General features: G+C 25.9%; 4 protein-coding genes across 4 annotated transcripts; 2 read left to right on the forward strand and 2 right to left on the reverse strand.

The window, feature by feature from the left end:
* Positions 1–108: 108 nt before the first annotated feature.
* On the forward strand, positions 109–3,746 carry OCT59_009291 (uncharacterized protein; the record flags this gene model as incomplete). The annotated part of the gene is made up of 18 exons (XM_066133442.1): positions 109–135; positions 222–468; positions 537–622; positions 711–790; positions 857–965; positions 1,030–1,139; positions 1,215–1,302; positions 1,377–1,620; positions 1,686–1,774; positions 1,864–1,949; positions 2,017–2,125; positions 2,192–2,301; positions 2,369–2,519; positions 2,608–2,829; positions 2,942–2,977; positions 3,240–3,356; positions 3,432–3,564; positions 3,643–3,746. 18 exons carry the CDS (start codon positions 109–111, stop codon positions 3,744–3,746), a joined length of 2,148 nt encoding a protein of 715 aa, XP_065999880.1.
* A 4,865-nt stretch (positions 3,747–8,611) lies between these two features.
* Positions 8,612–13,696, forward strand: OCT59_009292 (uncharacterized protein; the record flags this gene model as incomplete). The annotated part of the gene is made up of 24 exons (XM_066133443.1): positions 8,612–8,730; positions 8,807–8,829; positions 8,926–8,967; positions 9,047–9,224; positions 9,317–9,425; positions 9,494–9,709; positions 9,788–9,896; positions 9,980–10,095; positions 10,197–10,295; positions 10,369–10,466; positions 10,553–10,627; positions 10,708–10,925; positions 10,999–11,042; positions 11,132–11,372; positions 11,445–11,533; positions 11,613–11,692; positions 11,771–11,879; positions 11,959–12,068; positions 12,154–12,313; positions 12,397–12,648; positions 12,731–12,925; positions 13,004–13,120; positions 13,198–13,330; positions 13,396–13,696. The coding sequence occupies 24 exons, from the start codon at positions 8,612–8,614 to the stop codon at positions 13,515–13,517; spliced, it is 3,054 nt and encodes a 1,017-aa protein (XP_065999881.1). The 3' UTR covers positions 13,518–13,696.
* A 4,575-nt stretch (positions 13,697–18,271) lies between these two features.
* Positions 18,272–19,822, reverse strand: OCT59_009293 (uncharacterized protein; the record flags this gene model as incomplete). The annotated part of the gene is made up of 1 exon (XM_066133444.1): positions 18,272–19,822. One exon carries the CDS (start codon positions 19,820–19,822, stop codon positions 18,272–18,274), a length of 1,551 nt encoding a protein of 516 aa, XP_065999882.1.
* Positions 19,823–20,912: 1,090 nt separating this feature from the next.
* On the reverse strand, positions 20,913–23,936 carry OCT59_009294 (uncharacterized protein; the record flags this gene model as incomplete). Its single annotated transcript, XM_025332638.2, has 5 exons — positions 20,913–21,089; positions 21,172–21,463; positions 21,548–21,657; positions 21,732–21,832; positions 21,923–23,936. The coding sequence occupies 5 exons, from the start codon at positions 23,934–23,936 to the stop codon at positions 20,913–20,915; spliced, it is 2,694 nt and encodes an 897-aa protein (XP_025169451.2).
* Between the last annotated feature and the right edge of the window lie 2,802 nt (positions 23,937–26,738).

Consider the following 26,738-nt stretch of genomic DNA (forward strand, 5'->3'; position numbering starts at 1 on the left):
ATAAATTTATAAATTTATTATTTTCTTAGTCATAAAAATAAAGCTGATAAAAATTTCATAATTCATATAACGAAAGAGAAAAAGTTTTTTTGCAGCTCAAAAGAAGAAATGGAAAAGAAATTACTTACTATCGAGGTAATTTTTTAATAATATTTTAAATGTATATATATATATTTCTTAAAGAAAAGCTGTTCTTACTAATATTTTTAAGCTGAATGAAGGTTATTACTGCTGAAAATTTCAAAGATTATCAAGGTTTTGACCTTGCCGATTTTGATCGTCATTCACTATTTTCTGACGTACATACATATAAGGTTCAGAAAATCAAAACTTATGATGTTTTTAAAAAAGATATTTCTCAAACTTTCAATATTCCTTCAAAACAAATAAGATTCTGGGTCTTAGTGGAACGTACAAATAAAACAACTCGACCTGATGTTCCAATCCCAGAATCTTATTTTAATAAAAGTATTTATTATATTATAGTCTTTCTTTAAATTTTTAGTATAAATTATTAATTTATTTCATTATAATAGGTATGGAGGAAATTCGTGCAAAAATGGCTCCCCTGCAGAATGATTTGAGATTATACATGGAAGAAACAGACGAACGAAACGACAAGGTAGTATATAATTGTCATATATGTTATAATTCTTTCAAATTTCTTGTTTTAGGGTTAAAAGCATATATTATCAATATAATAAATTTAGACATTGTTCCCTACAATTGAGGAAATTAGGAATATAATTGTTTTTCTCAAGTATTTTGATCCTGATACACAAACTTTAAAGTAAGATATTTATTTTATTTATCTAATATATTAAAGGTAAAGATATTAACATAATTTATAATATAGGGGTCTGGGCCATTTATATGTGCAAGAGTTTGATAAAGTTGGAGATTATACTAGTATTCTCTGTAAGAGAAAGAACTTTCCAACAAAGACTCCTTTGAAAATATATAAAGTAAGCATATGATATTTATGGAATTATAGTAATTTATAAATCTTTAACATAAATACCTTCATAGGAAATCAAACCAGACATAATTGAAGAAATGAATCCTAAATACACTTTCAAACAATTAGAAACTCAAAATGGCGATATAATTTGTTTCCAAAAAGTTTTATTAAACTGGAAGTATGTATTATACAGTCACTAATAATTATTTTACACTATGAAATATTAAGAAATTTATTTTTGACAACTTATTAGAAACAATTTGCACATTAAGGATAATCGTATCCATGAAATTCCTACGTTTTATAAATTATTATCATCATTTGTTACTGTTACTGTTAATGTATTTTTATTTTATTTTTTTTAAGAATATTATTGTTATTTATAATGGTTTTACAGCAATTTATTTGTATTTAGGTTGTAACTGCCGAAAAATTCAATAAGCATCAAGGATTTGATCTTGTTAATTTTGTAAAACCTCCAGTTTCTAAAATACATTCATATAAGATCCTAGAAAATACAACTTACGGCACTTTTAAAGAAAAAGTTCCTCAATGTTTTAATATTCCTTCAGAACAAGTGCGATTCTGGGTCTTTGTAAAGCGTCAGAATCAAACCATTCGACCCGATCTTCCAATACCGGAATCCTCTTTTAATAAAAGTATTGTATCCTATTTCTTCTTTAAAGTTATAAATGTAAATTTTTAATTTACTTCATTGCATTAGGTATGGAGGAAATCCGTAAAGAAATGGCTCCCCGGCAGAATGAATTGAAATTATACATGGAGGTAGCATACAAACTAATAAATGGAAAGGTATATAATTTATTTACTGTATATTATGATTTTTTCAAATTTTATGTTAGATTTAAACTTATACTATTTATACTGTAAATTATATGTAGACATGGTTCCCTTACGTTGAAGAAAATTGGAATATTAATATAATTGTTTTTCTCAAGTATTTTGATCCTGATACACAAACTTTAGAGTAAGGTATTCATTCATCCGGTAAATTGGAAGTAAAAATATACTTTAACATATTTTAACCACAATAGAGGACTCGGTCATTTATATGTACAAGAGTTCGCTAAAGTTGAAGACTATACTCATGTTTTCTGTAAAAGAAAAAATTTCCCACTAAATGTTCCTTTGAAAATATATGAGGTAAGCAAATTAAATGTTATAGAATTATGCAGTGGGTTTATAAATCATTTAATATTATCATTATAGGAAATCAAACCAGGCATGATTGAAGAAATGAATCCTAAATACACTTTTAAACAATCAGAGATACAAAATGGTGATATAATTTGTTTTCAAAAGGCTTTAATGGAAAAGGAGTATGCATTAAACTTTATTATTATTGTTTTTTTAATAACATTTATTGATGATTTAATATCTTTTTAGAATTCAAGAGTATACTAAATCTGGTCGTATTTATGGTATTCCTCGATATTATGAATCTTTGACTTTACTTACTGTTATTTCATTTAAGCCAGAATGGCAAGGTTACTTTGAATTTGACCTAATGTTAAATAAAAAATTGACCCGTTATCAAGCATGTATACTCTTTTACACGTCTGTATATAATTTTGATATACTGTACAATTATTTATCATTCTTATTATTAATCGTCATTAATATAGTTTGCTGAAGCAGTTGCTCTTCATTTAAATGTCAATCCTTATAGAATACGATTTACCAATACATTTCCGTTATTTGACACGTCTGATCAAACTCTCAATCAGGCTTATTTATATGCACCAATATTATATTATGAGATATTTGATTTAAATATTACAGAATCAAATCTAGAAGAGGGAAAATTCTTTAAAATTATTTGGCTTGGAAATACTGTTAAAGATGAGGTACCGTGTAGCATGTATAATATGTGTATGATATATTGGAATTTTTTTCCATAATTGAATATATATTGGAATTTTCTGCTATAATTTAAAAAACCTTTTAAAATTATTTTAGGAAATCATTGATATTTGTCTTCAAAAGGATGGTATCGTTAGTGAAATCATAGAAGAAATTTTAAAAAAGATGACATTATCATCAAATATCAAAATCAGATTATATGAAGTTATGAATCATAAAATTCAAAAGGAATATAAAGAAACTGAATTAATTGGTAGGATACATGAATTTATGACATTATATGCAGAGGTGAATTAATCAACAATTTGTTTTTAATTATTTATTTTTGACAAAATTATTTTAACTTGAAGGCATATTCTACATTTAATAATATGTGTTATATGATAATTTACAGGAAATACCTCAAGATGAATTACTCGCTAATTCTCATGATCAAATAATACAAGTATATCATTTCACAAGGGATCCAATGCAAACACATGGAATTCCATTTAAATTTGTTATTAAAAATGTAATGTAATCTTATCTATAGCTAATTTTAAATGGTACAAGAATTTTTATTTTAATATAATAATTTTTAATTCAGGGTGAAACATTTGCTGATATTAAGATTCGTCTTCAATTTCGACTTGGTATGAACAAAACCGAATTTGCAAGAATAAGGATTGCAATTATACCTGAGTTCACATACAAAAAACTTGAATACCTTGAAGATGATGGTAAGTGGATATAAATAATTTAACTCACGTTGTTATTATTTATATTAAATATATTTTTAATGTTATATTATTTATTAGATATAATCGTATCAGAAAAGGAATTGTCGAGTACAGATTATCTAGGTCTTGATCATGTAGATGAAACTGAGAGCATGGAGAAAATTACTTACATTCGAGGATAATTCTGTTTTTTATTTTAATTTTGTAATATTATATTTAAAAGGAAATTAAATGTCTAAAAATTAGAATATTTCTTTACTTTGCAAAGTTGTGTGGTAATTTAAAGTTAATAATATAAAGGATTTCCCAAATAGTTTTTATTCATCTGTCTGTATTGTAGTTTCAAATAGGTATGGTGCCGGAAGTCTATACTCGACAATAAAAATGTAACACTTAAAAATCTTTCAACTCCTTAAAAAAAAATACAATTTAGAAAAAATAAACTGGTAACTTTATTCTTTGAGGTAAGCTCTATCAAATTACCGGTCAGATTTTTAAAAAGAAGATCTACGTAAAAAGTTATATGTTAGCCAGAACTTATGATAATTTGGGCCGACTCCATGCATTGTGATAATGCCAGCCCGAATTATCATAATATGAATCAAATGTAATTTTTTTAAAAAAAAATTTTTTATCAATGTATGACTTTTATGAAATGGTAGTTGCGATTTATTGCTGAAATCTACTTTTTCTTATCTGTTATGTTTTATCTTGTTTGTAATAAATTTTCAAAAACCGCATTTTATTAGTATTTTACACGAGAAATCCGATTTTTATTGGCTGAATTCCGGATCACATGATATAGAATCGGCTCAGAAAAGGACAAATTTATCCTGAACCGGGGTCCAGGTTCTTTATCCTAAACCCCTATATTTTCAGAGTAATCGTCACGTGATTAATACAGTTGCGGTCTAGGATAAGAACCTGAACCCCGGTCTATTTTAAGGACACTCCAGAAAATTAAAACAAAATCACGTGACTGTTGAGTATAGACTTCCGGCACCATAGATACTTTATTGATCAGATGTAACTTAACTAACTTTATGATGATTGTTTTTATTAATGATTTTTATAATACTAATAAAGAGATTATTAAAATAAATAAATAAATAAATCATATATTATTCTTAGTGTTTGGTTTCACAAACCAGAACGAGTCAAGACTGAACCAAATTGGTGGAACTGACTCTAAAAACCAGTTCAGAACAGAGTATACATTACAAATATGAAATATTATTAAACATGCTAAGAACAAACTATTTAGCGAAAATCAAGTTAATTATATTTACAAATAAAATACGTAATCTATTATAGCGAAAGTAAGTAAAATGTAGTATCTTATTAGTTTATTATATCTAGGTAACGGTGACTGTTAAACGTCCGAAGCGGGCGTCACGCTGCACGTTTTCCAAAGTGAAATTTTAATAGGTGTTATATTTTGCAACGATTTATAAACATCACGAGCACAATGTCTTTCACGTTTTTATGAGTTTCATTTTCTCAAATTTTGCGTTTTCTAAGTGCTTCTGGATGAATAAATACAGACTGGCTATCCATTTTATATTTTTTAATTTATTATTTAAGATTTTAATAACGAAAATAAATTACGCAAGATATAAGTTATATTTTTTCATTTATTATATTTTTTCGTTTATTATTAATGAATCTTAAATTACATGAAGAAATAATTTAACAACAACTAAATTTATTATATACATCTTATGAAGGTTAAACCAAAGTTTAATTCTATGCTTATAGTATCGAAATTAATATTTTATTTTTATTTTTATTTTTAAAATATAGACACGACTGGGGTCTAACGCTAAATAAGAATAAACATAAACTAAAAGTCTAATAAATTCTTAACTAATGATAAAACCCAACTTCTCGGGAGGAGCCCGAAGGAGTCGTCTTGCCTTTTATTCTATAGAACAATCGGCATAACCTTATGTCGCGAGAATACGATCCAAAGAAAAAGAAGAGCAACTTTAAAAAAATCTCAAGAAAAAAAAACAAGAAAAATTAGTAAAATCCGTATTTTGCTTTCAGCCCTAAGACTGCCACTTGTCAATACTGTCATAAGTGGAATGGTTCACACTATTTTAAATTGTTTGATGTGTTTACGTATAAACAGGATGACGTGGGAGGTAATTTAGACGTCAAAATGTGAAACGTAAAGTATAAGGTAAAAATTAGGTTTTAACAAAATAATCGTCTAATTTACAACTTTTTGAAATATATTTAAATCTTTACAACCAAATCCCGGTTTTTATCTAGCCATAGTTTTAACTCTGCTTAATATAATTGTGGATGAATTTAAAGTATTTTTAAATAAAATGATTAAATAAAAATCCTATTAGTATCAAAATATTGGTTAAACGCGCTCCATCTTATTGGATTATATCCTCTCTCCCAAATTACCATGTTTAGATTACCATGTTGAATAATTGAAAGTAAAGCATCATCATCTAGTTCCCAAAACTCATTAGAACCAATCAAAATTTTGGTTCTTGACTCATAATACCATTACACAATTCTTCAAGCTTTGAAAAAGCTCCTTTATGACAAAAAATAGTATTGAAGAGTTTAATACCATTTTATTTAATCCAATCATTATTTGAATGATTCTATATTGCTGAAGGTGTTCAACAAGCTCATAAAGGTTCATCGGCCGGAATTGAAAAAAAAAATATGTAAAATATGTTAAATAAGTCAAAAATGACATTTAAAACAATATTTGACACTTACAGATCAATCAAAAATAAACTTAATAAACTTACTGTACAATTTGTTTTTAATTTTGTTATAAGACAATTTTCGTTGATATAATAAATATGAGAAAAAACCGATCAACTTTACATATCTTTAACCTCTCATTTAAATCTCAAACCATTTCCTTATACGTAATTTCTTTATTTAAGTATTATTAATATTGATCAAATCAAAAATAATGAATTTATTATCATATTATTATCTTCCTTTTTTTTACTAAGATTTTTTCAACTGAAATTTTTTTAATCATAATAACATAAATTTTAGTGTAACTATATAAAATTAAAATGAATTAATGTATGGCTCTATAAAACCATCATATACAATATAGCAAACAGAACTAAAGGTGTTAGTCAATTCAAAACCTGAAAAACTCTTGTAGAAATAAAAAATTGTCAAACTGACATCTTGAAAATTATTGATATTGATTTTTTAAGTGAAATCTCTTAGAAAACATATCTTTAAATAACTAAGAATTATATTTACATTGCTGAGTAAGTAATACAAGTTTTACTAATGAGATTTCAACTAAGAAAATTGCAGATAAAATTATTGAGTTAGTTGAAGATGCCAATGGATACCACTGAAATTATAATCATCTATACTAAGGCAAGGATATAACATATTGGTATTTCTGTTCTCAAAGAAATATCTTAGCATCCAAGCCACATAAAAATCCAGATCTATTAATGAAAAGATTTGCTTGTGATGATTAAAGATATTTATTGAAAAAAATATGAAGATTCTGAAGTAGAACTTTGTCATAAGGATCTGCATACAAGACCTGTATGCTAATAAATCTGTACCATAAAGCGCAAAGATTTTAAAAGAAAACATAGATCTCCTTCCAAGAGAGATATATAAATATCTTGTTAATAATGGTCTTGATATATCAATAAAACAGAAACAAATCCATTTTTAATGAGCAGAGTTAGGGCAGAGTTCATGAAATAGCCTTTGAAACTGGCATTCTTAAGCAAATAAATGACCTAGGAATTAATATGGAATGGATGCTACTTATAATAATACTAGTTTGAATTATATGCTCTACATGCAGAGATAAATGGTATTGGATTTCATTTATTCTACCTGTTTCTGGAATACTGCAAATGTTCCTTATTATTTTTAAAAATCAAGGAGTGTAACCCTTATTTTTTTAACAGATAAGGATTTGGAACATGTAAATACAGTGCGATTTATATGGCCACATGTTAAAATACAATTATGCAAATGGCATGTTAAAAGAGCCATAACGACCAGGGGCATAGTGATAACACTTGTTATCTACAATAATTTATTTAAATCAATTTTAATAAATTGAAATTGAATAAATTTTATTGTTAAATTAATATTACATTCTATTTTAATAATTTTACATAATAAAATAATCACTCTAATTTTATTAATTTTTAAGAATTTGTTTTACTGATAATCAAAACAATCGTCTTTGGAGTATCTTAGTGTTAGGGTAAGGAAGGTCAGTTTAGGCTGAAACTTTTACCTCTGGAGTTAGTGTTAGCCTTGGGTTAGGTAAGGAAGCTAATTTAGGCCAACGGTCAACAATTTAATGAAGATAGCTGCGTAGTGCAATTTCCATAGCCACACTTAGCCACAGTCTCACGTGCCGAGTTTTTTTGATGCTCTTTATGTCGGAATGATCGGTCGGCATTTAACCGTTGCATTGCGTCATTGTCCTAAATCTATTTTGATCGACGGATAATCATTTAGTATTTAAAGAAAAATAGCTTGGATCTTGATTACATTCGTATTTAGTAACTTTAATTTCAATAATAATTCAAATAGGATATAATTCAAACAGGAAGATATTTGCTTGATATTTAAAGTAAACATTTTTGATTTATTACTTTTTAAAATATTTCGATAAAGTAGTTTTAATATAGCCTTAAATAAAAATACTTGCAAAGGAATACTTATAATTTTTGTTCTTATATAATAGGGTCATAATGGATCAGAAACCTGCCAAGGATATTCCTATGACAGACGTGGAGGATACGACAACATTATTCGTAACAAATTATCGTATGTTATTATTCAAATAAATTATTTATTGTACTTTTTAATTTATCATTTAACTGACATATTTGTTGAAGTTTGGATTCACTAGTTTGAACCTCTTTGTAAATAAATAACTTTAAACCATTTAATGCGTGATCTATTAAAATTCATCTTTCCTTTTTAGATGAAATATTATTACTAGTGTTAACCGGAATTTTATTTGTATACAACAGACCTTGAAGCTTTGGCAAATAAAATTATGCCTGAACTAGGTTGCGAGATAGAAGATTTTAAATATAACACATGGCATGTAACAAATTGGCGGAATTTGGAAAAGAGGATAACAGGACCAAAGTTTGAAGTTGGAAGTTGGGAATGGTAATGTAAAAATTTTGAATAAACGATGAAGTTGTTTGATAAATATTTAATATTTTCTTTCTTTTATTTTTTTTAGGCAAATTTTGTTATTCCCTTTTGGTAATAATAATTTAGATAGTGTTTCTATTTATCTTGATTTTTTTGATCCTAAGAGTGCTCCAGACGGTTGGCATTTATGTGTTCAATTTGCTTTAGTCTTGTGGAATCCTGAAGATCCATCACATTATGTTGCTCATCGTACGTGTAAAAATTATGTCTTGGAATTGTATTGTAACAATGATATTATATTTAATTTGAATTTGAATTTGAACTTTAGACTCTCATCATCGATTCAATGCCGAAGAATCAGACTGGGGATTTACACGGTTTTATGGTCTAGATAAATTGTTTACCCCTTATGAAAACCGAACACGACCATTAATCGAGAATGATTCAACCAATATCACGGCATTAGTACGAGTATTGAAGGACCCTACAGGCGTTTTATGGCATGAGTACATTATCCCATTTATTATCATTTAAAGCTTTGATTTACAAATAATGACAATATTTAATATTTCTGGCTTTGTTTTAACCTTTCATATAGTTATAATTCAAATATGAGGAAGGGTTATGTTGGTTTAAATAACCAAGGCGCTACAAGTTATATAAATTCATTACTCCAGTCACTTTATTTTACGACTTATTTCCGTAAGGTTTGTTTTTTGTTTATTATGCATTGTTTATTAAGATCAAAAGTTTAATACTTATTTATAAATCATAGGCGATCTATCAAATCCCCACGGAAAATGATATCCCAAACAAAAGTGTTCCTTTAGCATTACAACGAGTTTTCTTCAATTTGCAGACATCAGATATTCCAATCGAGACGATAGAATTAACAAAATCTTTTGGTTGGAATTCATTTGATTCTTTTACACATCACGATGTGCATGAATTTAACAGAATGTTGCAAAATTATCTTGAAGGCAAAATGAAGGTAGTTCATTTAAATTATGAAATTTTTTTTTCTTTCATGTTTATTTTTCAGTAAGAGTTTTTTATGATTATTTATTAGGGTACAAAAGCTGATGGTGCAATTACTAAACTTTTTTCTGGTAAAATGAAGAGTTATATTAAATGTGTCAATCAAGATTATGAATCTTCTTATGTTGAAGATTATTATGGTAATAGTAAAATATTTCTGTAATATTTTTTATATGCATTAAATGCCGTTCAAAAGAATAATTATAATTTAAATTTTGGTTAGATATTCAATTGAATGTAAAAGGTTGTAAGACTTTAAGAGATTCTTTCAAGAATTATATTCAAAAGGAAACATTGGAAGACGATAATAAATATCAAGCAGAAGGTTATGGGTTGCAAGTAAGTAGAAAGCGAATTTAATTATTTATTTACTTATTTTATTATTCGGCTACTTGTGTTAAAGGTAGTTTTAACTGATTTAGCTAATTTAATTTACGTAGGTTGCCGAAAAAGGTGTTATATTTGAGAGCTTTCCTCCAGTTTTACATTTGCAACTTAAGAGATTCGAATATGATATGCAAAAGAACGCCATGACCAAGGTTACATAATTGATAAATATATGTATTTGATGATAAAAATTCTTTATTGCTTACCAAACTCTTATTATATTAGATTAATGATCGTTATGAATTTCCAATTGAGATTGATTTAGAAGAATTTCTATCGGAAAATGCGGATAGATCCAACCCCCATAAATATTTATTATATGGGTTTGTTTATGAATTTACGTTATTATTGCATTCTCAACTTATTTTTAAAAATGTTCAAATTATAAATTCTTATTTGTTATATACAGTATAATCGTTCATAGTGGTGATTTACACGAAGGTCATTATTTTGCTTTACTAAAACCTGAAAAAGACGGCAAATGGTTTATTTCATTTATATATATGTTTGTTTATTTATTAAGAAAAATTAATGTACGAACTCGTTTAAAATTAAATTTTTTAGGTTTAAATTTGATGATGGTCATGTTACACCTATTATGGATAGTGAAGTCCTTGATAGTTATGGTGGTGAATTTCCAGATGCTAATTCAATCAGCGCAATTGATCCAACCGATAAACGGTCACGATCTACCAATGCTTATATGTTAATTTATATTCGCGAATCGAGTATTAATGAGATATTGTCTCCTGTGATCCCCGAAGATATACCTGATCATTTACGTATGTATATACTAATATATTTAAATTAATTAGGATGAAAATGTTTGTTATTTATTTATTACTATCTAAATAGAAAGACGATCAGAAGAGGAAAGGGCCTTTGATTTCATCATCAAGGTATTATTATCATTTTTTTTTATAAAAGAGAGAAAGGGGAAAGAGGGCTATTCTTACTATTAATCTTATGACAATATTTTATTATATAGATTGTAACCGCCGAAAAATTCAAATATCACCAAGGATTTGATATTGCCAATTTTGAATATCCAATTTCTGATATATATACATATAAGACTACAAAAAATAAAACTTATGAAGTTTTTAAAAAAAATATTTCTCGAACTTTCAAAATTCCTTTGGAACAAATGCGATTCTGGTACTTTGTAAATCGTCGAAATGGAACCATTCGACCAGATTCTCCAATACCAGAATCTTATCTTGATCTTAGTAATATGATTTAATTTTATATTTAAAAATTTTTTGTTATAATACTTATCAAATTTATATTATAATAAATAGGTATGGAAAAAATTCATGCGAAGATAACTTGTCAGCAGAATAAAATGAAGTTGTATATGGAAGTAGCAGACAAACCAATTTATGGCGAGGTGCATAATTGTAATATTGTTATCTTTCAGATTTTTTTTTAAAAAAGAATTTAACTAATATTACGAACTAATTCAATAGAGATGGTTCCCTCCGATAGATGAAAATTATCACATAATGGTTTTCATCAAGTATTTTGATGTCGAAAAACAAGCTTTGGAGTACGATTTTTTTTTTTTTATACTGAAAATTTACATTTACATTGTAATCAAAGATATTTAATGTATTCAATTATATAGAGGTCTTGGTCATTTATATTTACGAAAATTCAGTAAAGTGAGTGACTACACTTGTATTCTCTGCGAAAAAAAGGGATTTCCATCACATACTCCTTTGAAAATATATGAAGTAAGCATATTTAGATGTTAGCGTATATATTTGGTTTATATGTACTTATTTAACTTATCATATTTTTTTTATATTATAGGAAGTTAGGCCAGATACAATTGTAGAAATGAAATTAAGATCCACTTTCCAACAATCGGATATACAAAATGGTGATATAATTTGTTTTCAAAAGGTTTTAACAGAAAAGGAGTATGTGTTAACATTATATACTTTATATAATTTTTTTTTATTTTATTAATTTAAAAACATTTTGAACATTTTAATGTCTTTTTAGGAACCAAGAGCATGCAATAGCCGGCCGTAGCTGGAATATTCCTCATTTCTATGAATCATTAACTTTACGTATTGTTGTCTCATTTAAGCCAAGATGGAAATATCAAAATTCAAAACATGAATTTGACTTGATTTTAAATAAAAAATGGACATATGATCAGGTCTTTTAATTCTCTGACAACATTTGATATAATTTGCAATTATTTACAATCACGTTCCTAATTCCAATTAATAATTAAAATAGCTCACTGGAGTAGTCTCCATTCATTTAAATACGGATCCTCTTAAATTACGATTTACAACGGCATCATTTGGTACACCAAAGGATGACATTAAACATACCACTACTCAGACAATTTCAGAGATGTTTCAAACTGCAAATTTGACGCAATCAGCTCATATTTTATTCTATGAGATGCTGGACGTAAGTATTGTAGAACTAGAAGCAAAAAAGTTCTTAAAAGTTGCTTGGCTTGGAAACACGGTTAGAGAGAAGGTATATTCATTCAGATTTATTCGTATACCTTAATTTTATAAATCTTATTTTTAAAAAAATTCACATTATAAAAAAATTCCAGGAAGTTATTGGTCTCTGTCTTAAAAAGCACGCCATTGTTAGTGAATTGATAAGAAAACTTTTAAGAAAGGTGATATTATCATCACAAAATTCCAAAATCAGGCTATTTGAAGTTGTAAATCATAAAATTCAAAAAGAATATACAGAAACAGAACCGATAGAGAAGATACAAGAATTTGCAAAATTATATGCTGAGGTGAATATTTATGATATGAATTGAATAAATTTCTTTCGTTAAATTATCCTATTTATGTATATTGTATTATTATTATAGGAAATACCTCAGGATGAAATTTTTATCAATAAGGACGATCGAATTATTCAAGCATTTCATTTTACAAATGATCCAATATGTGTGCATGGAATTCCATTCAAATTTGTTATCAAAAATGTAATTTATTTATTACTAATTAAATAATGTATAATGTAATTTATAAGAATTTAAACATTTATATAATTTTAACTTAGGGTGAGACACTTTCTGATACTAAGGAACGTCTTCAATATCGTTTTCGTATGAACGTAGATGATTTTTTGAAAATAAAAATTGCAATCATACCTGGAACTTCATATGTAAAACCGGAGTATTTGGAAGATGATGGTAAGTTAATAAAAATATTTTAATTCAATTATTTAAAATTTGTTAACTTTCTTTAATTTTATTAGATATAATTTTATCGGAAAAGATATTCTCGGATGAAGACTATCTGGGTCTCGATCATGTACATAAAACTTGTCATGTAGAGGAAGTCGGAGATACAAAAAAAGCTATTTTTATTCGAAACTAACATATTATTTTCTCTATTTATTTGCAATTTTCTCTTGTATTTTTATTATTGGAAACGTCTCTATGAAGTTAGGATAAAATATTGATTCGTTTCCTTAAAACTTTGTAATAATATATTTAAGATAGAAATCATATTTATTTTATTTAAATAACAAGAATAAATTAAATAACCGGTAAATCAACAATTATTATTGGACCTTTAAGAATAAATACACTTTTTTTTAAAAAAAAAATTAAAAATTAAAAATTTGGAATTTCTCGCGTGGGTAATTATTTAATTGTACTGTAAAATTTGAATAGTATGGTGTAGTACACATTGGTAAATTTATAGGATATACATAAAAAGAATCTATGAAAGTTTGTATAAGGTCAAAAACGTAGCACGAGAAGGGTCAAAAAGATAATTTTTGCCTCTTTATTGTTTGATTACGATCATCATGAGTTCGTAACGCATCTGAATTACGTCCAAGATAGCAAAACTAAATAATGAACTATCTGAAATAAGACCAATTTCGATGACAAATATAAAATCTTAAACACTCAGATCGATAACATTATAATAATTAAATGAAGGTATATTTTAAATATTATTAACAAATATAATAACACTGTTATAACTGTTATTATCAGTTATCCTCATAAGTTCATGCTGATTTTACATAATTGTTATTTAGGTCGGTTATCTCATATTACTATGTATTAGAATAATAATAAAATTATTGGATAGTAACGGTAGTTTATTATAAAAATTGCATGAACGGTCCCGTTAAACCGATAATATTATTATTGGATGATTTAAACTATATATAATAGTCTAATGCGGCACTACGTGCCGCTATTAGACTATTATTTAGTTTAATCATCCAATAATATATAATAACGGGATTCTGATCATCGAGATTTGAATGGCTTCCCTTCTATCCTTGTTTATTTAAAATATTTTAAATATAAAAATAAAAATTTTGAGTTAAATGTGTGAAAGGAGTACTGTAGATACAAAATTACATATATCTAAATGTAATATCAAATAAAAATATTATATAATCAGAGTAAAATCATTATTTTTCATAAATCACTTATCACAAGAGCTATTATAAATAAAAATCTAAAAATCTTATATAGATAAAAAATATGATGACCATCAAATAGAAATGTAAGTTAAGAAGCTTTCTTTTTAGTTTGTTTTTTCAAAGAAACGTTTTATTAATGTTTTTTTATTCTCTTTTGTAGGTCACTCCCCTCCAGCTTCGACTCGGGTTGTTTAATTTCTTGTAGGCTTCGCTGAAACGGAGAGGAATCCTTTCTCATTAAAATTTACTTTATCAAAAAGTTATTAAATATAAATAAAATAACATGTCCTTAAATTTCAATAATAGGGTTCCATTTTTTTTTGTTCTTAAACAATAAGTTAGAAGAGTAAGAAGAGGATTTACTTAGAACGAATCATTCGTCATATACACATATCACATAACAACAATAAGACAAAATACAACAATCGTAATTTTTTATGTAACAATCGTAACATGATAATTTATTAAAATTAAAATACAAATACATAATCTATAAATAAATAAATAATTGAATTGCAAATGGATCATTTGTGATTTGTAAGGAAGAAGTAATAATTGAGGAATTATAGGTGATGTTAGAAAGTCTAAAGTCTTGTGATTTTTGTTCCATTAAATAATTGAATTGCAAATGGATCATTTGTAATTTGTAATGGTAGACCCATTAGATAATTAAATTGCAAATGGGTCATTTGTAATTTGCAAAGGTAGTTGCGCAATTTGACTTAAAATTATTTTCGTGCTATTAAAAGGTGCATATCTTCTATAATAAGTTCTATTAATAATTATAAATCTAATAAAAATATGCAAATGACTTTCAATACAAAATATTTCTAATTTGAACATATATTGGTTCGAATGGACGGATTCTGACGAGTTAACGTCATCATCTCGTCCATTTTGTCTTCTATAATTATGTTCTATTAATAATAATTTCTTTAAATTTATTTATTAATTTATTCTGATCATGTTGGTTCGAATGGACGGATTCTGACGAGTTAACGCCATCATCTCGTCCATTTTGTCTTCCATAATTATGTTCTATTAATAACAATTTCTTTAAATTTATTTATTAATTTATTCTGATCATGTTGGTTCGAATGGACGGATTCTGACGAGTTAACGTCATCAATCTCGTCCACCGTCTTTTATTCAATTTCTTCCGACATTTCTGAATAGTAAATGTCACCATCTTATTTGTCTTTTCTTGATGTGGCTTATTAATACTATAAAATTAGGGTATATATTGAAGAGGATTAAGTTTCATCTGGATGAATTTAAACGAGTTTTTTAAATTTATTATAATTTGAAAATAATTATTCTGATGGTACTAAATGTTGGATTTATGTCGGAAAGGAGGGTTGATCAATTTTCCAATCTTTTTATAATAGTTTTTTTGCTGCGCCATAATTAAATTTCTTTTATAGCGATCTTCAACAATTCCCTTTATTTGATTGATATTATTCTTATTTAATTGACCTATAAATAATTACTTGACAAAGAAACAATATTTATTTTTAGTTATAATTATAAATGACTTACAAATAATTCCATTGACAAAGAAACAATATTTATTTTTAATTAAAATTATAATTATCCTATGAATAATTCCATTGACAAAGAAACAATATTTATTTTTAGTTAAACATTCTAATATATTTTTATTGTTATTTCAATTGATCCTTGTTATTATACTTTCTTAATTAGTATTCTGATTTTATTATTATTTTATTCATTTGACAATTTACCTTTCCAAATTTAGTATATTCTTTTTATTGTCTTTATTTATATTTTACTTTCCAAATTTAGTTTATTCTTTTTCTTATACATTATTCCTGATCGACACATTTATTGATGATATATATATTATTATGAAAGTATTATATGCCATTTTTTATAAATTTATTTTCATTTACTGTATTGTTTTTGTTTAAAATGGAATCTTCAATAAAACTAAAACAACAATATTAAGACCTCTTCAATTGTTCAACTCCGCACTATGGTAATGCAGACAGACATTATGATAGTTCCTTATTAAAGGTTGGAAACGATTTTGTTAAATATTAAGTCTTATTAAAAAATAATAATTTTTAGATTATAAAAAAAAAAATTATTTTTTCAGTCATAAAAAAAAAACTAATTTAAAAATATTTTTTTTTCAAATTAAATTTAGAATTATCTCAAAAATATCCGATCAAAATTTCATTAACCGGAATCGGATAGCCACACAAATTGGTCATCGGAACGACGGAACGTACACATGACCCAATAGCCAACCAAATTATTAACCATAATAAATATGGGATAGATCAGGCGTAAAATTAAATGCCGGAAGAATTTTTATTTACGTCGATTTAACAATTTTTCTTAATTTAATTTTTTTGATCATATAAATTGGCTTTTATTTAGATTCATTCCAATTAAAATAATAATTACGTATTCTCCAAATATAATTATTATTTAATGTTTAGAGCAGTGACATATATTAGCTGATATTAGTTTCATACCTCATACCCAGATCTTTTTAACCAATAATATTCAATTATTACATATAATACTAATTTTAACCAATAAAAATGTTTAATTTTGGGTCACATAAGATTTTGCTTAACCCGCCCCTAATTTATTAGCAATGGCCCTTATTACTTATTAAACGTAAATTTAAAAAAATGAAACAAAAATTGCATTAAAATATTAGTAAACTTACTAAATCACTACCTACAAACTGAAGACAATAATAATTAGTTTTGTCTTGAGGAAAAATCTCAAAATAGGAGCTGTTACGATTTAAAAATAATATTTTATCCACCAGATCTGATAATCATATATTCAAATAAAAAAAAAACCTGCCTGTCATTCGTACGTTGTGGTCGAGGCACCAATTTCCCTTACAAAATTGTTTTGTTCACAAAACTCAGATTGGCCTTACTAAAATTTCTCTTATGTTAGATGTAAATATCTCTGGTCAAGCAACTACCTGGATAATATCATCATATCTCCTCACCTTAACAAATCAGCGTTCATGGTCAATCCCGACGTTATCTAGAATATCAAAGATTAATATATTTAATTAATTAAGACGTAAATAATGGGTAGGGGGTTGAAAACTTGAAATAATAAATAAACTATATAAGCTTATTCATTAGCAGTATTTTACCTATAAAGATAAAAATATATTTGATATTTAATCCAAATGATGTAATGCGTCAGAATATCAAAGATATTTATGCAATAATAAATTATCTAAAAAATATCAGTATGTTAAAAACGACATGATCCAATTGATCCATTGTAACGGTTTAAAGGTTAAATCGCGACAAAATGAATATATTGCCTGTAAAAGATTGCATGAAAAGAGATTGGTACAATATCAAATAATTTATAGTTTATTTAGTTATTTGCATTTATTATCAATTTTTTATAATGAAAGATACGTAAAAAGTTAATATAACTAAATGTTTGAAGTGCCAATCTGGAGAGTATCTTGGCAAAGTCTTATAGGTTTTATGGTCATTATTATGATATACAGTATCAGGATTTTCTCACTCAAAAATGAATTTTGTGAAAACTGATTTCTCATAATTTAATAATAATTTATTGGATTCAAAAATCATATACAGTACCCTATTTAAATAGTATTCAAATATATAACTTACCTAAACCAATATAAAAAGGAATATTAACTTTTCTAAAGAATTTTTTTGAAAATTTCTTTAGTTTCGATATATCCATTTTCACATTCATTTTTATAATATTTCAAAATATCTTCAATATTAATATCTTCATTGATGAGTCCTTTTTCTTTTAATTTATCAAGACGATATTGTGCAGCATGACTATAATATCCACGGTTCTGCCTGGCAGCCTTTGAATAAAATTCAACAGCTTTTTCATAATTTTTTTCTTTTTCATACAATTCACCAAGGTATGTTTGTCCCATATCCAATCCTTTTCCTGCTGCAACTTCCAATATTTTAAACCCTCTATTCACATCTTTTTTATTATTAATTAAAATTCTTCCAAGTTTTGCTTTTGCGTACAAATTATCATTATCAAATTGAACGGCCTTTTCAAACAAATTCTCCGCTTTATTTTTATTTTCTTTAAATTTATCAACGTTCATACTTTCATAAAAATTGCTTTCATAAAGTAATCCAAGTTGATATGCAGATTGACTATCTTCTAATTTAAGAGATTTTTCATACCATTTTTCTGCTTTCTGTAAATATAATGGTTTTTTATTTTTTACTGCAACATTTTTCATTTGTTCATAAATGTTTGGACTAATTTCCTTGCTATGAAATAATGTAGCAACATTTCTCATTGCTACTCTAGCTAATCTTTTGTCATTCGTTTTTTTTGCTACTTTTTTAAATAATTTTTTAGCTTTGACTGGTTTGTAATCTGATACTATTTTACTTTTAATCAAACCAATAGAATAAATATATCCTAAACACAATTTTGCCTCAATAGATCCCAATTTAGCAGCCGATAGAAACAAATTTTTAGCTTCTTTATAACACCTATTAGTTTCATAATAATCTCCATTATTTCTTTCATTATCTTTCATATAAAATCCAGCTAAAGCCAATTTATGAATTATATCATCTTTCTTTTCAGCATTTGTTTTCAACATTTCCAAAGTATTTTCATCAATATTTACCGTTTTATTAATAAATACTTCATATGTTCCTAATCCCTTTACAGGATTTCCATACAATAAATGCTCAACATTTTGCATCCACCCAGGAAATTCATTAAACTTTACTCCGGTCCATTCTTCATAATTAGACTTTTTTTTAGACAACATTAAATTCATTACTTCTCCTTTATCATTTCTAATAATTTTTCGACCTTTACCAGTAATAACAAAAATTGATGTATTTTTTATATATTGAGATTCTTTAATTTTTGTTATAACCAAATGTTTTCCTTCTTTTAGTGCCGTTTTATGAGTTATTACTTTATGTAAATCAATTCTAGCAGTTGAAATAGAAATTGTTGGAATTGATAATTTTGAATTATCAATTAAACATTCATAATAACCCAAAAATTCTTTTGCTCTATTTCTTTGTTTTTTATTTGGTATAAAAGCTTCATCTTGATAGTATTCAGATAATTGACTTAAAATACTTGAAGCGTTGGATTCAGTATATAAACTTCTAGAAATAGTGTTTGGTTCTGAAATACTAGCAGATACAGTATCAGAACCTGAAGTACCATCATTTTCTGTAGACATTTTAACCGAATTTGAGGAAAAAAAAAAAAAAAAAATTTAAAGTTTAATATTGTTCTGAATCCCACATGCCTACTAACTCTAATTGGATTTATCCGATAATCGAATGAATTTACATCAAGTTCATCAAGTTCGCGTTACAGTACACGATCCATGATGATCAAAAAGGTAAACACATGACACATCATTTCAATTAGGAAATGGAAATCATTATTATTTGTCACGAACTGGACAAACATCCCATCTTGCGTAGAATTATAGTCCATTCGTACTAAGTAATCCGGCTTTTTGGATATTAAAAAAAAATAAAACAACAAAAATTTCAACACGCCATTTAATTTTATATAATTTGCCATACATTTTATTGTACCGCTAATTTTTAAAATAATCTTTGATGTAAATTATTTATATTATAATTTTTTAGAAGGTCAATGACAAGAGCTTCTCGTACGTTATTATTACGATATACTTAAGATACAGTATAAATTGACAAAAAAGAGCCAATCTAGCAGAGTTAATATAAATAGTGGTCGTTTATTTTTTATAAAAATGATCAAATTAATGTAATGCAGGTCTCATTTAATGTTATTAGAACTAAAAGGCGGATTTTGAAGAAATAGGTTCGCAAATTCGCCTATGATTATATTTTTATCATCACTTAATAGAAAAATTAAAAAAAAAATCAGGCACGTGATCCGTGATGTGCGTCCGAGTTTTGATTGGCTTTATCTTGTGTAATATTTAAGCAAAGTTCATAAAGAACTTAGAGATAGTATGTTTGTACTTGACACTTCTATTTAATGATATTAAAAGTGATATTTTATTTGAAATAAAAATTTCTTAAATATAAAAAAAAAATAAAGAATATGAAATATGAGTTTGTACTGTTATAAAAATGCTAAATTATAAATAAATAATAAACGATAAAAGATGAAAAATATGAAAACTATCTATAACTGAAATTATTTACAAAAAAAAAATTAAAATATGAAAATAGTCTGCGAGTGCCCAAGCTTTTTTTATGGTGCCACTGGAGTTTACCTTAAATTTGAAGACTATGCTATAAGGACCAACCATCAATACAATATGTCAATTATTCTATATCATCAAGTTCAAGAATGGATACACGGCGCGTGCTTCTTTTATTCCGGATATAATTTATAGATTGATGTGAGCGACTTATGATGCTAAAATTAAGAGTTATCGCTGAAGAGATTAAAGCAATAATTGGAATAATATCATATGTTATCGATCTCATTTTAAATAAAATCTAGGAAAAAAAAACCAATCAAATTAACATTCCAAATACCAATATAAATAAAAGAAATCATAATCTTGAGTTTTTAAAATACCTGAATGATAAATTGAGGAATATCTTCAATGAAAATGTTTATAAAAGCAATCCAAGATATTATTGTTTTAGCAGAATCGGAAAATGGAGCTTGAAAATAACCAAAACCTGCCAGATTTGAATGTAAAATACTTAATATTTCAATATCAATTCCTGCCAATATTGTAAATATGCTAGCAAGTTTACTATTTTCTGTAAACCACGATAAAAACTCATTTCTTGTATTTTCTTTTGCCATTATTAAAAATGTTGATGCCATATTTAATCCTATCGGAACAGTATAAAATATTAAACTATAAAAAAATTTAAAAAATTTCTTTTTTAATTAAAAAATAAACAGGAAAAATTTAGTTCATTTAATATAATATGTATCATACCTTGGAATATATAGCCTTTTTACATCATTAGCATTATTAATTATAAAAAGAGTATCAAAAACAAAATCAAAAATATATAAACTAAATTTAAAAATAACAATATTGTGACCCTAAAATATAAAAACAAAAAAAAATTAAAAAATATTATAAAAAAAAAATTATTATAAAAAATATATTTTAATACCTTTCTTTCTCTTTTGTTAGCAAGAAAGTAAAAAATGACTAAAAGGATTATAATTAAAAGTAAACCCAATAATTTTGGTCCATATTCTTGCAGATAATTCGCTAAACATTATTTAATAAAAATAAGAATTTTTAGAATCACGAACGAATTAATAATTTATTAATTATATCGAAAATTTTATTAATACTTACGAGCAGGAATAAAACCATAAGTAAAGTCCAAATAAGTAAGTTTTCCATTTTCAATGGGAGACTGATCATGATATGACATCATGTAATTTATATCCTGTATTACAGAATTAACATCTTTTTCATATGGATTTTTAGATTCATAAATATTTATATTAATCAAAAATCTTCCATCATTTGATTTAGGATCAATTTGATTTTTACTATTTTTACTAAGACGACCTCGTGATATTTGAACTGTATCAGCCAATTCATCCAATAAAGCATTAAAGAATTGATTTTGTTCAACATTTGAAGAATTTTTAATTATATTTGTTCCATCTACAGTTAATCGAAGTAAGCCAGATGTTGAACTGGTAATAGTATATAAATGTTTTTTATCTTCAATTGTGAAATTCCAAATATTTTCTCTTATTCCTAATAAAGGTTCTCCATAAGTTCTACTTTTAATAAAATTATTATCAATTTTAATAGAATAATTTCCCCCTGACTTACTAAAAGTACTATCAAGTATATTTACAATAACTCTTTTATCGTCATTATCTAATATACATCCCCTACCAGAAGTTGTTTGTCGTAAAATTTTTCTTTGATCAATTATTTGAAATATTGATAATTTACCATCTGATAGTGTTACTCGAACATAAAAATCAATTGAAATATTCGTAATATCTGAAGATATTGAAGAATTAATTCCAGGAAATGTTGATTCTATATTTGCATTATAATATCCATTATCAATTGTAAGTTTAGGTAAATCAATAACATTAAATCCCCAAGTATTATTATATTCCATTCGTGCGACCAAGAGAGTATTATTTGGTAACATTGTATATGCATAATTTAAATTTATCTCTGAACTTAAAATATCATGTAATGTACCATTCTCAGCAAATACGTAAATATCTAATCTATTATTAGCTCTATTTATTTCAGGTAACATATAACCACCAAATATTAAACTTTGTAACCTCCAAGATCTAAAACGAAATTCATTATTAGGAAATTCAATATGCGTAATATTTAATGAAATAATTGCTCCAGATGATAAAAATCCAATTTTAAGATTATAATTACTTTCATTATATATCATAGGTAAGGAACAAGAATGTCCAACTCCCACATATTCTATATTACAAGATATTGGTTGAGGGATTCTATCTAATAAATTTACTCGATAAAGGTAAACTTTATCTATCTCAGTTTTATTATAACCTATTAATTCTGCAATAATTAGATCCTTTAACGCTGAATTTGGTAATGTATCATTTACTTTATATATAAAAGAATATCCTTCATCAACTGTCGATATCAATGAATTACGTTCAAGAATTGCACGAGAATCTAATTTAATCTTTCCATTAGTTAAAATTGTTAATTTTCCATCTAATTCCACTTTATATTGTTTCCATTCAAAATCATTACTTTCAAGTAGTTTATAACCTATGATAAATCCATTTTCTTTTTTAATATTTAAACTTATTTGTATAAGTGGTACTCGAAGTTTATAAAGTCTACGAAAATCTTTATATCCCCAAACTCCTATAGGTGTTCTATCAAACACTTTACCATCAAAATCAATTATCATTCCCCATCCTTCAACTTTTATATCATCTGTTGAATTATAATAAATGACGAGAATTTTATTATTTTCAATTATTTCATATTTTAAATGATCTTCATCAACATCTATATTAACAGAACAATAATTAAATAATTGAACGTCTTCTAATTTAATATCCTTTTCTATGACCGTTCCATCAGGATAAATCATTCTTAAAAAAAGTATATCATAATTACAATGTTCAATTGCATTAGATTTACTTGTATCATTTCTAACAATTCTTACAACTACAAGATCATCATATGACTTTATTTTCGCCACACGAGGTGGTGATTCTAATCCGTAATCTTTTTCTTCATGTAAGAACGTTTTTATTTGTGCTATCGTGCGTAAAGGATAAACACATAAAACAATTACAAATAGTGCAAACACTTTAAGATAATTAGATCGCATTTTTCTTTTCTTTTTTTTTTCCATTGATTTTATATATATATATTTATAAAATATTTTGTATTCCAAATGAGGCTTGGTTTATGTGACATTATTATACTTTTTTAGGTAATGAAAAAAAATTGTCCTGAATATTTATTAGGTAGGAATCGATTCATAATTCAGATTGCATTTAATTGCATTATCTAAAAAAAGGAAATTTTGGAGGCTAGGTTAGTTAAATCTATCGGAGTTGAAATCATCTTTATAAATGATCGATCCCGATCCTGAAAAAAAAAATAAGCCTCAACTAGTTATTTATTATAAATTAAAATTTAAAATCATTTGATCGTGCATAATTTTGTTTAGTTGCATTTTTAAAGAAATTGTAAAATGGACTTAAAATTTTTGTGCTAGTCCATTATTCGTAAAGGAGTTTAGCCTTTTAAGTTTTTGTGGCTATTGATGGCGTTTCTTTATATTTAGCCGAATCGAAAGTAAGATTTTTCACGTGATAAATAATTAAATGATTTGTTGTCACGGTTATGTGATTGAAAATATAACAAAAGTTAATTATAGCTTATCATACTTTCAATTTTCATATATATTTTATTTTTTTTAACTTTTCATACTTTCAAATATACTTTTTTTAACTTTTTTATATCTGCCGATTTGCGGAATTAACGAATAATAATTTAATAGCACAAAGTAGATCACATTTGTGTTACATGATCATATGACACGGATATCAAGAACCAAAATAACGAAAAAAATTTTTTTTTCTTTTGTAAACTCCCCTTTAACTCCCAATTAACTTCCCCATCAGTTTTTACACTAGGTAATTTGAGAATTTTCGTATATATGACAATTATTTTATATTAGACAACTTGTAGCCATTTTTTAAAAAAAATCTTATTTAGATAATGAAAATATTCAAAAAAAAAAAAATCTTTCAATAAATATATTGATGATTTTGATGACTCCTAAGTGGTAATTAATTTTTTTAATTTATTTTGTTAAATATTCTGAATATTGAGGAGTTTATTTTTTATTTTTCAATAAGCTAACTTTATGATATTTTTCCTTTTTTTTTTTAGAATTATTTTTTTTTTCTATTGGTTTCAGGTTATAGGTAAATTTGTAGAACAGTTATGAGTTTTTTTACATATTTTTTGATTTATTTTTTTTTTTATGTAAAGAGCGGTTTTGATCAATTTTAATTGATACTGCGCCACGCAGCTGAATGATTCCTCAAATTGGTAGATATGAAATATACTTTTTTAAAAGTACAATGAAACAACATAAATAACTTTAATAATACTACTCTCTTTAATAACTCCATTTCTAATGCCCTACCTCTCTCTCAGACAATCATAGAATTGGAATATGATTTGACAAAAATGGTGACAAGGAGCTCAAAATTATTTACAATAATATTCTACTACTACTACACAGGTATGTTTAAAGTTTAGTTTTCTTTTAAAAGTCAAACATTGATATTTACTCATACATTGATATTCATAATGGTGTAGTTAGCCGAAAAATTCAGCCGAAGGCGCAGTAAATTTTCGGCTAACAACACCCAGCCGAAAAAAATTCATGTTGATCTAGAATATTTTATTGGTTCAACATCTACTATTTTCGGCTGAATATTTTCGTCTAACTACACTTTTTAAATAATAGTGTAGTTAGCCGAAATATCAGAAGCGCAAGAAACACCAATATATAATATTCCAGGAGACCAAAGCGAACCAGCAAGACAAGGAGGCAACATCAAAATGTGATGATTTTATATATATTTAATATATTTAACTTATTTAATTTATAAAATATATAAAATTTTATAATCATTTATACTTTATTAAGCTATAATAAATGTTCAAACAAAATTTATAATTTCCATCAGCAGTTGTATCAGCACATATATAACCATTAAATTCATCTGGTAATAATAAACATGCACCTTCATCTATAACTATATCCTCAGATATATAAACATCTACATATGAAAGATCACTGAATTTTTTTATGTTTTTGTCCATAAGACATTATCTCACTTAAACTTGGTAATTTTTTTCTAGTTTTAGTTAAAAGTTGTTTAGTGGAAATAGAATCCATAATTAAGTGAAGAATTTCAGTAAATTTAGCAAATTTGATAACAAAGAAAAAAAGTTTATTAAAAAAAAAATTATCTTTGATTATATTTAAATCCATTTTATTGAATATTTTCCGTGTTTATAATATAATTTACTGCGTCTATAATATAATTTTCCGCGTCTATAATATAATTTCCCATACCTATAATTAACCATGCAGATCATTAGAATTGTTAGAACTAATTCAAATCGATCAAAAAAAATAAAAACTGGTATTTAATTTTTTAAAAAGAAAACCAAAGAATTTAAAAATTATTTACAAGCAAATATTAAAATTAAACATTTTAAGAAACAATTTTACACCAAACAATATTACATAATATTTACCATTAAATAATAATGGTAAATATTGTAATATGAACAATCAATTTTCATTACTTGTTACCACTTAAACTATTGTGTTACATTTGATATTTACGGCTACACTTCTTTAAAATAATAATGTAGTTAGCCGTAAATATCTAGCCGAAAATAGTGGATGTTGAACCAATAAAATATTCAAAAAATATTCAAGATCAACATGAATTTTTTTCGGCTGGGTGTTGTTAGCCGAAAATTTACTGCGCCTTCGGCTGAATTTTTCGGCTAACTACACCATTATTTGATATTCTATATCAGGAACCACCAAATACTCTACCCTTTCAAACAAACCCCAATTCTAATAGCAAAT

This window comes from Rhizophagus irregularis, chromosome 17 (genome assembly GCF_026210795.1).
Source record: "Rhizophagus irregularis chromosome 17, complete sequence".
Lineage (NCBI taxonomy): Eukaryota > Fungi > Glomeromycota > Glomeromycetes > Glomerales > Glomeraceae > Rhizophagus > Rhizophagus irregularis.